The 13900-nt window shown below is 39.9% G+C and overlaps 1 protein-coding gene across 3 annotated transcripts in view; it reads right to left on the bottom strand.

Moving 5' to 3' along the window:
* Positions 1 to 13280, bottom strand: part of LOC102078781 (hemicentin-1) — a 48918-nt gene extending 35638 nt beyond the window's left edge. The window contains exons 1-7 of one of the 3 annotated variants that reach the window (XM_019356933.2): positions 13251 to 13280; positions 9142 to 9225; positions 8899 to 9018; positions 6992 to 7324; positions 3589 to 3918; positions 1314 to 1646; positions 58 to 387 (exon numbers count right to left, since the gene is read on the bottom strand). In XM_019356933.2, the coding sequence (XP_019212478.1) occupies positions 58 to 387; positions 1314 to 1646; positions 3589 to 3918; positions 6992 to 7324; positions 8899 to 8968 (1396 nt within the window). In that variant the 5' untranslated portion in view covers positions 8969 to 9018; positions 9142 to 9225; positions 13251 to 13280. Of the gene's footprint in view, positions 1 to 57; positions 388 to 1313; positions 1647 to 3588; positions 3919 to 5938; positions 6019 to 6991; positions 7325 to 8898; positions 9019 to 9141; positions 9226 to 13250 lie in introns of those variants that run through there. The other 2 variants (XM_019356934.2, XM_019356935.2) reach the window with 2 other exon arrangements.
* Positions 13281 to 13900: the final 620 nt, after the last annotated feature.

The raw sequence follows: 13900 nt of genomic DNA, 5'->3' as shown, positions 1-13900 counted from the left end.
ACAAGCATCCACAACCAGGAAGCATCTTTACCCACACACTGAATCTTTTGAACTCACCTGGAGGAACACTCAGGTTGATAATGCTGAGCTTCCATGAGCGTATTTCGTCCATGAAGACACGGCACATGTATGTTCCATTATCAGCACTGGTCACTTCCTTTAGAATCAAAGACACGTCTCCATCCTTCATCTGTCTGTCCTGCAGATCAACTGAGTTCTTAAAAGATGAATGCTTCTTATCTAAAAGAAACTGCTCATCCCGATAAATAAAGAGATATTCTGGCTCCAGATCAGCTCTGCTCCAATGTACAAATTTGACCTTGTTGTTTGAAGCATGACATGGTAGGGTGACATCCTGTCCAGACTCAGCCATGATGTTTTTCTGGTCTAAAAGACGAATCAACACAGAGTAGATAGGTTATCAGTCAAAGTACAGTTATGATCAGGATTATTTACTTTAAATATGTTGCTTTATTCTTTTGAGATTTGAATTTTTAGTCATTTTGGATTTGATATTAACCTCTTAACATCCTCCAGTCACTAGTAACCCATTGAGGGTTATTGTGGATTTTATCCTCATGCTATTTTCACAAACTGCCCCTGATTACCAACTCTCAATCATAAACATTTCTCTCAGTTGACATTGTTTGACTGCGCTTACTGGCATTATGTGTTTTACAGTGAAGTTGACTCCTGTATTCCTAACAGCAGCCTACTTTACTGCTGATTGGAGTAACGTGTTGGCTTGTTCTTATTTGTAATACAAGGCATGTGAGAAAGTGTCTACATTGTCCGTGTGCTCTAAAGTGTAAGATGGTAAAAATAATTTGTGGTGTTAGCTGCCTTTGAGGAAATATGATTTCAACACAGTTTTCAGTACATGCTGCTCTGCCTCTTTGGATAACTTGATTTGGTCAAAATATCTCCAGATTATTCTCATTGTGTTTTTGGATGTTTGTGCGTGTTGCAATGTGATTTTCATCAACATTTTCTGTTCTTTTTCTCTTTGATCTAACTTCTCTTGTACTGGTGTGTATTGCTGTTGCTTAACATCTGTCTACCTCTACCACACATCATCTATACACACAGGAAAGAACCAGGGGAACCAAATTAATGATAAAAACAATAGAAAATAATGATAAAAACCCTGAAAACCATAAATTTCACAGCCAAGCCTTGACTCTCACGGTGCGGTACCAAACACACCATCCGTGGCCCGGGTGTTGGGGACCGCTGAACTATACAAAAAACTACAAAAAAAAAAATCCCAACATCACTACCCTGGAAGCAGTGTCTGAAATCTACTCATTTACCAGGAGGAACATTCAGATTGATGATGCTGACAGATTTCCATGAGCGTGTTTCTTCTGTGAAGATGCGACACTGGTATGTTCCATCATCAGCAGTTGTCACATCCTTCAGAATCAAAGACACGTCTCCATCCTTCATCTGTCTGTCCTGCAGATCCACCCGGTTCTTAAAAAATGGATGCTGATCATCTGGAAGTAACTGCCCATCCCTGTAAAAAAGGACATATTCTGGCTCCAAGTCAGCTCTGCTCCAGTGTACAAATTTGATCTTGTTATTTGGAGCTTGACATGTCAGAGTGACACTCTGTCCAGACTCAGCTGTGATGATTTTCTTGTCTGGAAGAGGAAACAACACAGAGCAGAGGTTAAAGGTCAAAGTATTTACTTAAAAAATATATTGTTTACCTTTGACATTTGTGTTCTTAGTCATACTGGATTTAATTAACTGCTTAGCATCCACCGGGTCACCAGTGAATAATTGAGGTTTTGTCATGCTAAACATTCAAAGAACAGAAAAAAGTGTTTTGCTTTGCTTCTCTTACTTTGAAGGTACCTTGTCTCATGTGTTAAACATAACACATGAAGTTATGCTTTGCATTCTTTGCCTTGTTGGGTGTAATTTGCAACCACTGTGTTCCCCATGAGTTTCCTGTTCTCTCATCAATCACTGTGTATTTAAGCCTTTTGTTTTCTTCTGCACAGTGTTGTGATCTACCTCATGGCTGCATGTCTCTCTTTTTTTCCCAATGTATTTAGCTTCTTAGGATTCCCAGTTTAGTTTTCATCGCCTTTCCCCCCCTTTCAGCAAATAAAGCTGTATTTTGACTTTAAGTCTGGTTTCTGTGAGTTTGCGTTTGGGTCCTTTCCTGTCATGGTCCTGGGTTGGTGACCCAGTGTTTTGGTCACCAATTGAATTATTATCATTATTGAATTTTGGTTTTGTCATCGTTTATCTTTTCTAGTCTTTTGGTCTCTGTTTTTGTGTTCCATGGTTGCTGTCTCCCCAGCCTGCTGTCTCCCCTAGTCAAGTCCGCGCCTGTTATGTTTCCTGTTTTACTTTGAAAGTCTATGCCCTGTGTCAGTGAGTTTTGCTTCCTCTTCGTCTTGTCATGTCACATGACTCCCAGCTGTACTTTCCTTCTGTGTCTCATTCCCCTTGTTATCCCTCAGTGTATTTAAGTGTTTCTCTTTGTCAGTGTTGCGTCGTCTGTTATCCACGTCATAGGCAGTCTGTTATTCGAGTCATCGGTTATCATAGTCTGTCATAGTTTGTTCATAGTTTCATTAGTTTTCATGTTTTCACCTGCCATCAGCCAAATAAAGGCTCGCTCTTTGTTTGAATTCAAATTCTTTTCTCCACATCCAAAACGCACCAGTTGTTCAGCCATGACATTTCCTGCTTGCACACAGCCAGTTGTGAAATATAGTACAAGAAGTGCGGAATGGTCTCAGTAAAGTCAGCACTGATGCTCATATTTTGATCATATGTATGAAAAATCGAAGCAAGTAAGCAGTAGTGGTGGGCGAAAAAAAATTAAATGTGGCATAGTATCACAATGTTTGCATGGGGATGTGGTATCAATACAAGGACACCAAATATTAATATTTAATTAAATCGATTAAAGTCCTTTTGACTCCTAATTAAGAGCAAGCTCAGTCACACGTGCAGAAATAAGACAGCAACAATCTTACATTTACATGAAATTAATAAATTAAAAATAGTGATTATCTGATGATTGTAGTGATTTTTTTTGTCAAATCCTACAACCAATTCCAACTTGGGGTGACTAAATGGTCACCCAGAGTTTTAGGATGTTGCATACTCATAACCACTTTTAATTGGAAGGCAACTGCACAGGTTGCCTGATTGAGGCAACGTTTCTAAATAGTCGACTTGGACTGACTGCAATCACTCTAAGAGAGACTGTTGAAAGTTTGCAGATAATTGCTCTCTAAATTAAAAAGGCAGACAGATTGCCAAAAATTTGAGATCAATCTGAATCTTATTATTTAAAAATATATTCTGATTCATTGCCATTTTTCAACTGCAAATTTTGCATAATAAAATGAACAGGAACATAAATGTCTTTGTTTCTGCTCTAACCTTACCAAAACAATGCTGCTCTACAACTCTAGACTACCAGCCACAAAGACAACAGCTGGAGAAACATCTGTCTACCTCTGACATCCACCAGCTCATCCATACAACAAACAAACATCAACAACCAGGAAGCAGCTTCACCTCTGATCACACACACACTCAACTCTACTCACTCACCTGAAGAAACAGTCACTTTGATGATGCTGAGCTTCCATGAGCGTGTTTCTTCCATGAAGACACGACACTTGTATGTTCCATCATCATTGAGCGTCACATCCTCCAGAATCAAAGACACGTCTCCATCTTTCATCTGTTTGTCCAGTAGATCTACACGGTTCTTAAAAGATGGATGCTGATTATTTAGAAGAGACTGCCCATCCCGGAAAACAAGGAGGTATTCTGGCTCCAGGTCAGCTCTGCTCCAGTGTACAAATTTGATTTTGTTATTTGGAGCTCGACATGTCAGAGTGATGTGCTGTCCAGACTCAGCTGTGATGATTTGCTCGTCTGAAAGAGGAAACAACACAGAGCAGAGAATTTTAAGTTAAAGTACAATAATGACTAGAAATATTTACTTTCAATGTGGTGGTCTAAAGAGTTAGGGGGTGGAGCGCAATATTTTAAAACATAAATTTCACCAGGGAAGGCCCAAAGAATAACAGTTTCCATTCACACGGACCAGTACCTCCTCTTTGACTCCCACCACCCTCTGGAACACAAACTTGGAGTAATCAGGACCCTACAACACTTGTAAAGGAGGCTCTTAAAACATTTGGTTACCGTAATTGGGCTTTCATCAATTCAGCAAAGATGCACAGAAAAGAAGATCAGACACCAGCTAGGCAGAATAAGAACGACAAACGCAACAACGTTGTCATCCCCTATGTAGCCGGTGTATCGGAAAAACTCAGGAGAGTTTTCTCCAAGCACGACATCCCAGTTTACTTCAGACCCAGCAACACACTCAGACAAAAACTGGTTCTTTCCAAAGACAAAACTGCTAAACACAAACTTAGCAACATAGTGTATGCTGTACAGTGCATTGAGAATTGCCCAGACCTCTACATTGGAGAGACCAAACTTCACAAGCGCATGGCACAACATAGAAGAGCCACCTCCACGGGACAAGACTCAGCAGTTCATCTGCATCTAAAGGACAAAGGTCACTCTTTCGAGGATGCCAACGTTCACATTTTGGACAGAGAGGACAGATGGTTTGAAAGAGGAGTCAAACCCACATAGGAAGCTGGTCTGGCCCCAATCTGGTATCAAGCCGGCACTGCGGGTTGACTTCTGGCATGATAAGATGTTTATCATCTAGATATGGGCCAGGCCTGGCACAGATGGCACTGTCTATGTGATGGGATGCCACATCTGGCTCGATTGTGGTTTGGTTTATGTGGCTCAGGATCATAGAAAACAGGCCTGGCCCGGATCTGGCATCAAGCTGGCACTTCCGACTGACTAGTGTCATGGCAGAGTGTATGTCAACCAGATGTGTGCCAGGTCTGGCATTGACGCCACTGTTTATGCGTTGGCATGCCATATCTGGCCTGATTATGGTTTGGTTTATGTGGCCCAGGCCTATAGAAAACAGGTCTGGCCCAGATCTGGCATCAAGCTGGCACTTCTGACTGACCGGTGTTATGGTAGGGTGTATGTCAACCAGATGTGGGCCAGGTCTGGCAATGATGCACGGGTGGTGGAGCCTATCCCAGCTATCATAGGGCGAGCAGTGGGGCACACCCTGGACGGGTCACCTAGCTATTGCAGGGCTAACAAATAAAAACAGACAACCATTCTCACTAATGGGCAGTTTAAAATGATCAGTTAACCTAATCCCACTAGCTCCATTTCTGTGGTCTGTGGGAGGAAGCCGGAGTACCTGGAGTGAACTCATGCAGCTAGCTGTTTGTATCCACACAATAAGAGGTTTAGGAGCACGTGTCTAAATATGTCACTATTTTCTGATAATGCAGGCCTTTTAACATGGAATCGATTTGAGTCTGAACAGTAACACATAAAAGGCAATCTTGTTATGACATGCAAAGGTTCTTTCTCTTCAGCACCCTCTGCTGGTCATAGTGGGATTTCTCAAAAGCTTATATTTCGGTTTTTGTGTTCCTGTTGATGGAGAAAAACAGGAAGCTGGCTGCTTGTTAGCCTGCAAGATGTGCTGTTCGTGGCTTAGATGCCTTTTAAAACATTTCTGCCTTAGAGAGTTATTGCTTGTGAGTATTATTAATACAACATGTTTACAAGTTTAGTGCTTTTGTATCACAGATATCTGTTTAGAAACAAGTTATTCCTTCTATTATGTTTGTCTTTGGGGAAGCTAAACTCAGTAATTTGTTTTGTGATCACAATTGAGTCTCTGTTGTTACGCATACTATGCAACAGTACAGCTTGAAGTGTAAGCTAAGGAAAAGATATCTTGTAACATTTACTTTGTGTTTATTTTTAGATTTACGGGAAGGAAAAGATGTCAATCATTGAATTATTAATGATGTAAAAGCCTTAAAGTTACCTCCAATGTTCATTGAAGCCATTAGCTGTGTGTCAAGTTGGGCAAAGGGGTGCACAATAAAGACAGAACAAATCTTGTTCCTGTATTAATCACCAGGGAATATGAAATAAAAAGATATGAAAGAGGCAAAACTGTGTGTCATAGTCACAAAGATTAAAGTACGAGGTAATTTCAAATGCTATTTTATAAGGGAAGAGAGGACGAAGGTAAGGACTGCTCTGTGACATCTAATAAACTATAAATTTAAAGTTCACATGTAAGTCCACTTTTTTTAAATTTATTTGAAATTATCTAATATGATGTAAAGTGTTTGGTTCATATTGTGAAAAATGCAAAAACAAACATATGTATACTAACTTTGTGTTATTCAAAGATTCCATGAAAACACTGCAGTTTAGAATTCTGTACTGTGAGGGATTTAAAGTGAAACAGTGCACAGTGGCTGTGGTTTCATGGTCAGAGTTAGGTGACATCAAGTGTAGCAGAGATTCATATAGAATTTAGCTGATGATGCTTAGATCCACTGACTGAATTCCACCTTCATACCAAGCATCTAATATAAAGACAGCCTAAACAGTGTACTGTCAGTGTAGAGGATGGAAATTCGTTTGTAAAACATCTGGTTACATTTGGTTTAATTCAGTTGTTGATTTAAATTTACAAAGAGCAGTTAACCTCATAGCAGCAGTAGCACAGATCAGCTGATTGCAACCAGTGCATTAGGAAAATCTGCTGGAGCTCTGCATAGAAATAATTGTAGCAACACTCAACTATTAAAAATTATTTTACAGTTCCCTTATCTGCTGAATTCACTTAAACCCCTCTACAATGTAGACAACATAAAATAGAGATATACTTTTTTATTTTCCTTTTTTCTCTGCTTATTAGAATTAGAATTAACACTGAAATAACATTTGTATTCCCATCTACTACTATTATTTTATTATTAGTTATCTTTGAACCTGGATATCATTTGTCTACCTCTAACATCCACCAGGTCATCCATAAAAATGAAACCAACCAGAAAGCAGTGTCTGACCTCCGTGAACTCACCTGGAAATACATTCAGGTTGATGATACTGATGAGTTCCCATGATCGTGTTTCTTCCACAAAGACATGACACTTGTATGTTCCATCATCAGCAGTTGTCACATCCTTCAGAATCAAAGACACGTCTCCATCCTTCATCTGTCTGTCCTGCAAATCCACACGGTTCTTAAAAGATGGATGCTGGTTATCTGAAAGCAACTCCCCATCTCTGTACAAAATGAAATAATCTGGTTCCAGGTCAGCTCTGCTCCAGTGTACAAATTTGATCTTGTTGTTTTGAGCTCGACATGTCAGAGTGACTCTCTGTCCAGATTCAGCTTTGATAATTTTCTGGTCTAAAAGAGGAAATTAAAAAAAAAAAAAAAAAAAAAAAGATTAGAGTGATTAAAAGTCAAAGTACAACTCTTCATTTCTAATGAAATGTTTCCTTTAAAAATACATAGACACACACAAAGTTTTCAGTTACAGAATTCTTGGTAAATGACAAATAAAACACTTATTAAGGAGAAAAATAAAACATTTTAAATAGTAAATAGTATTTTCCTTTGGTTCCCTCCTCAGTCAGAGTGACAAGTAAAAAGTTCTATATAAGAACCAGTCCACTTTACTTGTACATTCAAGCTGTTATTTGTAATAATTTCTAATGACTGTAGTTTATGCTTTACACAGGACACTTGACATTACTATTTACATGCATTACTGCATGTTCTCCTTAAATTGTTGGTGGTCTGAGTGGTGTTCAAAAAACTGTGGGCTTTATTGTTTTCTAGGAAACCATCTGCTGACTGCATCCACAGAGTGAATGAAAATAAAAATAAGGCAAAATTTATTACAGCCCCTAAAAACATAACTGTCATGGTCCTGAGTGTGGTGACTCGGTGTTTGTTTTTTGATTATTAATGTTGTTTGTTTTTGTTAGTTTCTGCTTAAACTAGAAACAATGACATAAGACACGGTCTTTCAAAGTAAAACAGAAAAACCATCAACTGATCTCTAGACATGCAACTTAACAGAGACTGGGGAGACAGACCATAGAGGCCTAAAACGAAGGACAGAAAGACACAGAGTAAGCACAACATGGAACCCAGAGGAGCAATATAACAAAACCTAAAACCATCATAGCCATAACCAAACCTAGGGTAATAATAATAACTATAACGATCAAAACAGCACAACAAAGAACTCAGAACACAAGCCATAATATAAAATACAAAAGACTCAAAAATGATGGGTCACAAAGTACCCAGAACCATGACAGATAAGCCCACGCAGTACTTTAATCATACTCTGGATCTTGTTCTGACATATGGCATAGAAACTACACATTTGACAGTATTTCATGAAACCTCCTTTTGTCTGATCATTTCAGAATACCATTTAAATTTAAAATAACAGATTGCACAGCACCAAATTTCATTACAGTAGGTGTCTTCCTGAAAGCACTGTAGCTAAGTTCATTTTAAAAAGTTTTTTCTTAATTTATTTTTTATATTTTTTTACAGATTAAATATTGAATTATGTTCCTGCATAATTCAATATTTAATTCAATATTTATGGTATGCCTAAAATGTGTCCTTATAATTAAAGAGAAAGCAGCCTCTCATTATAAGACACTGTGAGTCTCTGCATGCTGCCTTTATGGAGCTACAGCTGTTTGTATACACTGAACAAAAAGCTTTGTAGCTGTATACTGACTCCTGACACTACAACACATCACACTGACACACACATTACACTTCTTTGTGTCTGTGCTGGGAACTGGAAAGCAGTTAAAGTGTTACAGCTGACATGAGAGACCCCATCCTCATGCTGCTTCAACACAGACTTGCAGAATCAACATGAAATTATCACAAATCTAGTTCATACTCTTTATCAGAGAAAGAAACACTGAAAAACTTTTAAACCTCACCTGCTGAGACAAGCATGAAGAAGCTGACAAACAGGAAAGTCGAGTAGAGTGACGCAGTTAAAGCAGACATTGCCGTGTTCTCTAGTTGACTCACTCTTCGTTTGTACTAATGTTCTGAGTCTGTTGGTATTTTAAATAAATAAAAGATCTTGAGTTTCAGATGTGTCTACATGAGGACAAATTTAAGCTTGAAAAATAGCTGAAAGTCACTGACAGTGAGTAAAGATATTTCATTCAGCTCACCTAAACTCCAGTCTTTCATTTAGATGTCTCTTAAGGAAGTCATGTTAGAGTGACGTTAGTAGGTTGGACTTCATTATGATGTCACTGTGCAAAAAGGAGGAGAAGGCAGCATTTAGTTTTAGCTGGACACAAGCTACAGATAAATGCTTGAAAATTTAGCTTTACTGTAGGTCAATCCAATGTCCTCAAAGGATTATTAAAGTAATGTGAGACTAAAGGGCTAAAAGGAATTTTATTAACAACTGCTCCACTTTATTGTTGTTTGTTTTCATGAATGGTCAGTTGGTGAAGTATGGGATGGCATTTTCAGCTAAATGAGGTAATAAAGAACGAAATTAAGCTCATTTTCTTTGTATTTGGGGAATTTGAAGAGCTTTTGTTATTATTATGGCTGCCACACAGATCCTTCTGGTTCACTTCTCTCTGTTGCTTCTTTCTCATACTTTTGGATCTTAGGTGTTCTTCTTGTCTTCTTGTGGCCTTAAAAGTGAGAGTGAAAACCCATCTCTGCTCCCACTTGTTGGATCTTGACACACAGTCCTCATTTTGTCAAAATGCTACCTTACTATTACTGATGTACTTTAAACTAGAAACATTGATGTAACACATGACTTCAGCTCAGAAACACTGATGTTATCCATGTTACACAATCAGATAAAAGTGAGCATTAGTCCATGTTAATCAGACTAAACAACATTTGTTTGTGTGTGCTACACTGTGTGAGTCCTGTCCTCAGCTTTAGTAGTTAAATTTAGTTTATAACACTAAAAGTGTGGTAGAGTAATTAATGCAGTATTTAAACCCAATAAAATATAAATGTAGTGAGATTCAAAAGGGTTGAAAACCAAAAACAAGAGTACTTGTGAACTGGTATTACATACAAAGAATGAAATTGAAAGTAAAAAGTTAGACTGAGGCTCAATTGTTCTTTATGTCAGAGATAACTGTAACTGCAGGGACAAACAAAGAGCTGACAAACAGGAACGTTGAGCAGGGGAGGGAGGGAGACCTTTGAAAAGTTAAATGGGAGGAGCTATGTGCTGGTTCAGGACATATGAAGTGAAAGTGTTCACTCTATGAATGTTTTCCACAGGAGGATTTATAAATTATACACACCCAGAGAAAAACGAGAGAAGAACAGAAACTTAACTGCTGCTGTAAAAACAAGAGCATAAAATATAAGTAACAGTTAAATAGAATAGAATAGAATAGCTTTTTTATTGTCACTGTTACAAGAACAATAAAAGGCAGTTTGGCATCTCTCCATGTGTGTGGAGTACACAATAGCGAAAGTATTTACACAATAACAGACAAATTTACACTTACAAAAGAAAGATATGTACAAGTCATACATACACCTGCAAAACATACACACACATACATAGATAAATATATGAATATATACATACATACACACACATATTTCCACATACACACTTACATCTATATACATACACATACATGCCATCTAACTAGCAGGTGCATTGAGAGGTGCAGTGTGATCAGTGATATTGCACGTTGACTCTGTGTGTGTGTGTGTGTGTGTGTGTGTGTGTGGGGGGGGGGTGCTGTTGGAACTATGCTAAATAAGGTTTCAATAAATACAGTTTAAAGAGGTAGGGGTGTTGGTTGCATTGAAGTATAAACAGAAATACGATTTATAAATAAGGTGTAATGTCCATGAGTGCATGAGTGTTGGCAGTGCAGTTATCCTCCAATCAGGGTGGAGGTAGGGCATGTTTGACAGCCTGTGGGTAAAAACTTCTGTTGAGTCTGTTTGTCTTTGACCTGATGGACCTGTAGCGTTTACCAGAGGGAAGGGGGGGGAAAGTGAGTGTCCAGGGTGTGAGGGGTCCTTGATGATGATGCTGGCTTTCTGCTGAAGTCTGCCAGTATAGATGTCTCTGAGGGGGGTTAGTGAAGTGCCGATTGCCTGCTCTGCTGCCCTCACCACCCGCTGCAGTTTCCTCTTGTCCTCCGCGGTGCAGCAGTTGAACCAGAGTGCGCAGCAGTAAGTCAGAAGGCTTTCAATGGTGGAGCGGTAGAAGTTTACTAGCAGTCTTTGGGGTAACTGGGCCTGACGTAGTTTCCTGAGGAAGTACAGCCTTTGTTGTGCTTTCCCTACCAGGTGGGAGATGTTTGTGGACCAGGTAAGGTCGGCTGAGATGTGGACTCCGAGGAACTTAAAGCTTTCTACCCTTTCTACCTCCTCCCCATCAATGTAGAGGGTGGAGTGCTCAGATCGCTTTGTTTTTCTGAAGTCGATTACCATCTCCTTGGTCTTGGCTGTGTTCAGATGCAGGTTGTTGTCGTCACACCATTGCTTCAGATGCTGAACCTCCTCTCTGTAGGCTGAATCATCGTTGTTGTCCATCAGTCCTATGACAGTGGTGTCATCAGCAAATTTTATAATGGTGTTACTGGTGTGGATTGGTGAACAGTCATGGGTGAAAAGTGAGTATAAGAGGGGACTGAGGACACACCCCTGTGGGACACCCACATTCAGAATGAGGGTGGAGGAGGTGTGCTCTCCCATTCTTACGTTCTGGGGTCTTTTGCTCAGGAAGTCCAGTATCCAGCTGCACAGTGAGCTGCTGAGTCCTAAGTTGCTTAGTTTATTAACCAGTTTGTGGGGTTGAACTGTATTGAAGGCAGAGCTGATGTCCACAAACAACATTCTAACATAGGTCTTACTACTGTACAGATGAGTGAGGGCTGGGTGAAGAGCTGTTATTATGGCGTCCTCTGTCGACCTGTTTGCCCTGTATGCAAACTGGTATGGATCGAGGTTTGCAGGGATGGCAGCTTTAATGTGGGACATGATGAGCTGTTCGAAACATTTGGCAATTATGGGTGTTAAAGCAACTGGACGATAGTCATTCAAGCAGCTCACTGTGTTCTTCTTGGGCACTGGAACGATGGTGGCTGACTTAAGGCAGGATGGTACTACAGACTGTAGCAGTGAGAGGTTGAAGATGGTGGTGAACACCTCTGCTAGTTGGTCTGCACATGCTTTAAGCAGGGCTGGACTGGGACAAAAACTCAGCCCGCGCATTTTGACTAGAGACCGGCCCACTAGGTATTATAGGAAAAACCATAAAGCCTTTAAATGAAAACAAACGCTGTTGTCACAGTGATGTACACTGTCTTGCTGGTATATATGTATCAGTCTAATAAACTTAAACCTTCACCCTCCTCCCTATTCTGGTATTCTAAACAGTACCCGAAAGTAGACTGCTTGGTCGAGTTAACCTCCTGAACTATCTACAACACATGGTGAAAACCTGAAATTAAGACAGAGAAGACTAGAGGTGAGACATGATCATTACTGATTACTGATGACAGATTTAGATATATTTTCATAAACCATTCATTTGCCACATCAATGAACAGCATGGCAGGGCAAAATATTTTTTCTAACATGGCAACCTTTAAAAAGTGAAAGGAGACAGAAAGACAGGTGAGAAAGAAAAACTTAATTGACTTTTTGATGGCATTTTACACACAGTACTGGTACAGTATCTAGAAAATGTGGGAAAATGCTGGCATCATAAACAGTACTTAGCTACTTCTGAAGATATTATGATGGGACCCTAAAAAAATACTATGTACAATAATGGATTTCTATACATTTTACATCAGATGAAAACGTTTGTTGTAAGATTTAGAGCGATAAACAAACAAGAGAGAAAAGCTGATCAGCTGATCACTGATCAGTTTCATGACTGAAGTAGAAACAGGAGAGGGAGGGGGAAAGAATGAGAGAAGAAGAGGCAGCTGTGCAGCAAAGACAGAATAACTCCAGCTTTGTGTCTTTTTCATTGTAGCTGAAGTCCAGGACAAACTGTTCCTTTTCACCTCAATACCAAACGCGCAATATTTTCTCTGTATACCAGACGATTCCGTTTTTTACGCGACGGTTGGAAACTCTAATAACTAACCTTATAAATAAGATAAAACAAGTTCAACATCAATAATATCATAGCACCCGCCCAGCAGTATAGAAACGAGTTATTGTAATTGACTAAAAAGTCAGCATAACGAAAATAAACTCCACCTAAACTTGGTTTATATCTGACCCAGATAGACTGCACGTCATAACTTCTTACCTGAAGTTCAGTTCACCGCCTCGGGTCTCTGCTCCTCCTGCCTTTCCGTCATCCACCTGCCAGCGTGTTGCATCTGCTGGCCTCCACCACTTGCTAATGTTACTGAATCTGTAGAAGCTCCGCAATAGCCACCACCAAACAATTGAGTTATTTTTACACATCTGCCAGCATCTGGCCAATCGACCACCTTTCAGTGTTTATACCGTTACGAAAAAAAAAGAAGAAAAAAAACCCCATCAGCCCATAAAAATGAAAAATCACCATCGGCCCACCGGGCAAATGCCCGGTATGCCCGATGGCCAGTCCAGCTATGGCTTTAAGCACTCTACTGGCTACACTGTCAGGACCAGCTGCTTTCTTCGCGTTGACTCTGCGCAGTGTGGCTCTGACCTGGTGCTGCTCCAGCCGGATTGGAGTGTCGTCCCTCTCTGTAATGGCAGGATGGGTGATGGTGTTCCTGTTTTCTTGGTCAAAGCGGGCGAAGAAATGGTTTAGGGTGTCAGGTAAGGTGATGTCTGGGGAGTTGGTATGTGTGCAACTGTCTTTGTAGCCAGTGAGTGTCTTGATCCCCTGCCACATGTTTCTGGAGTTGTTTGTGTTCCTTGATGCGCTGCTTGTATTTGCGCTTGGCTTCTTTTATGCCTTTAACC

Source organism: Oreochromis niloticus, linkage group LG3 (assembly GCF_001858045.2).
Source record: "Oreochromis niloticus isolate F11D_XX linkage group LG3, O_niloticus_UMD_NMBU, whole genome shotgun sequence".
NCBI classification, from domain to species: Eukaryota; Metazoa; Chordata; class Actinopteri; order Cichliformes; family Cichlidae; genus Oreochromis; species Oreochromis niloticus.
Note: the sequence above shows the minus strand (reverse complement) of the source record. Positions and strands in the feature narration are given on the sequence as shown.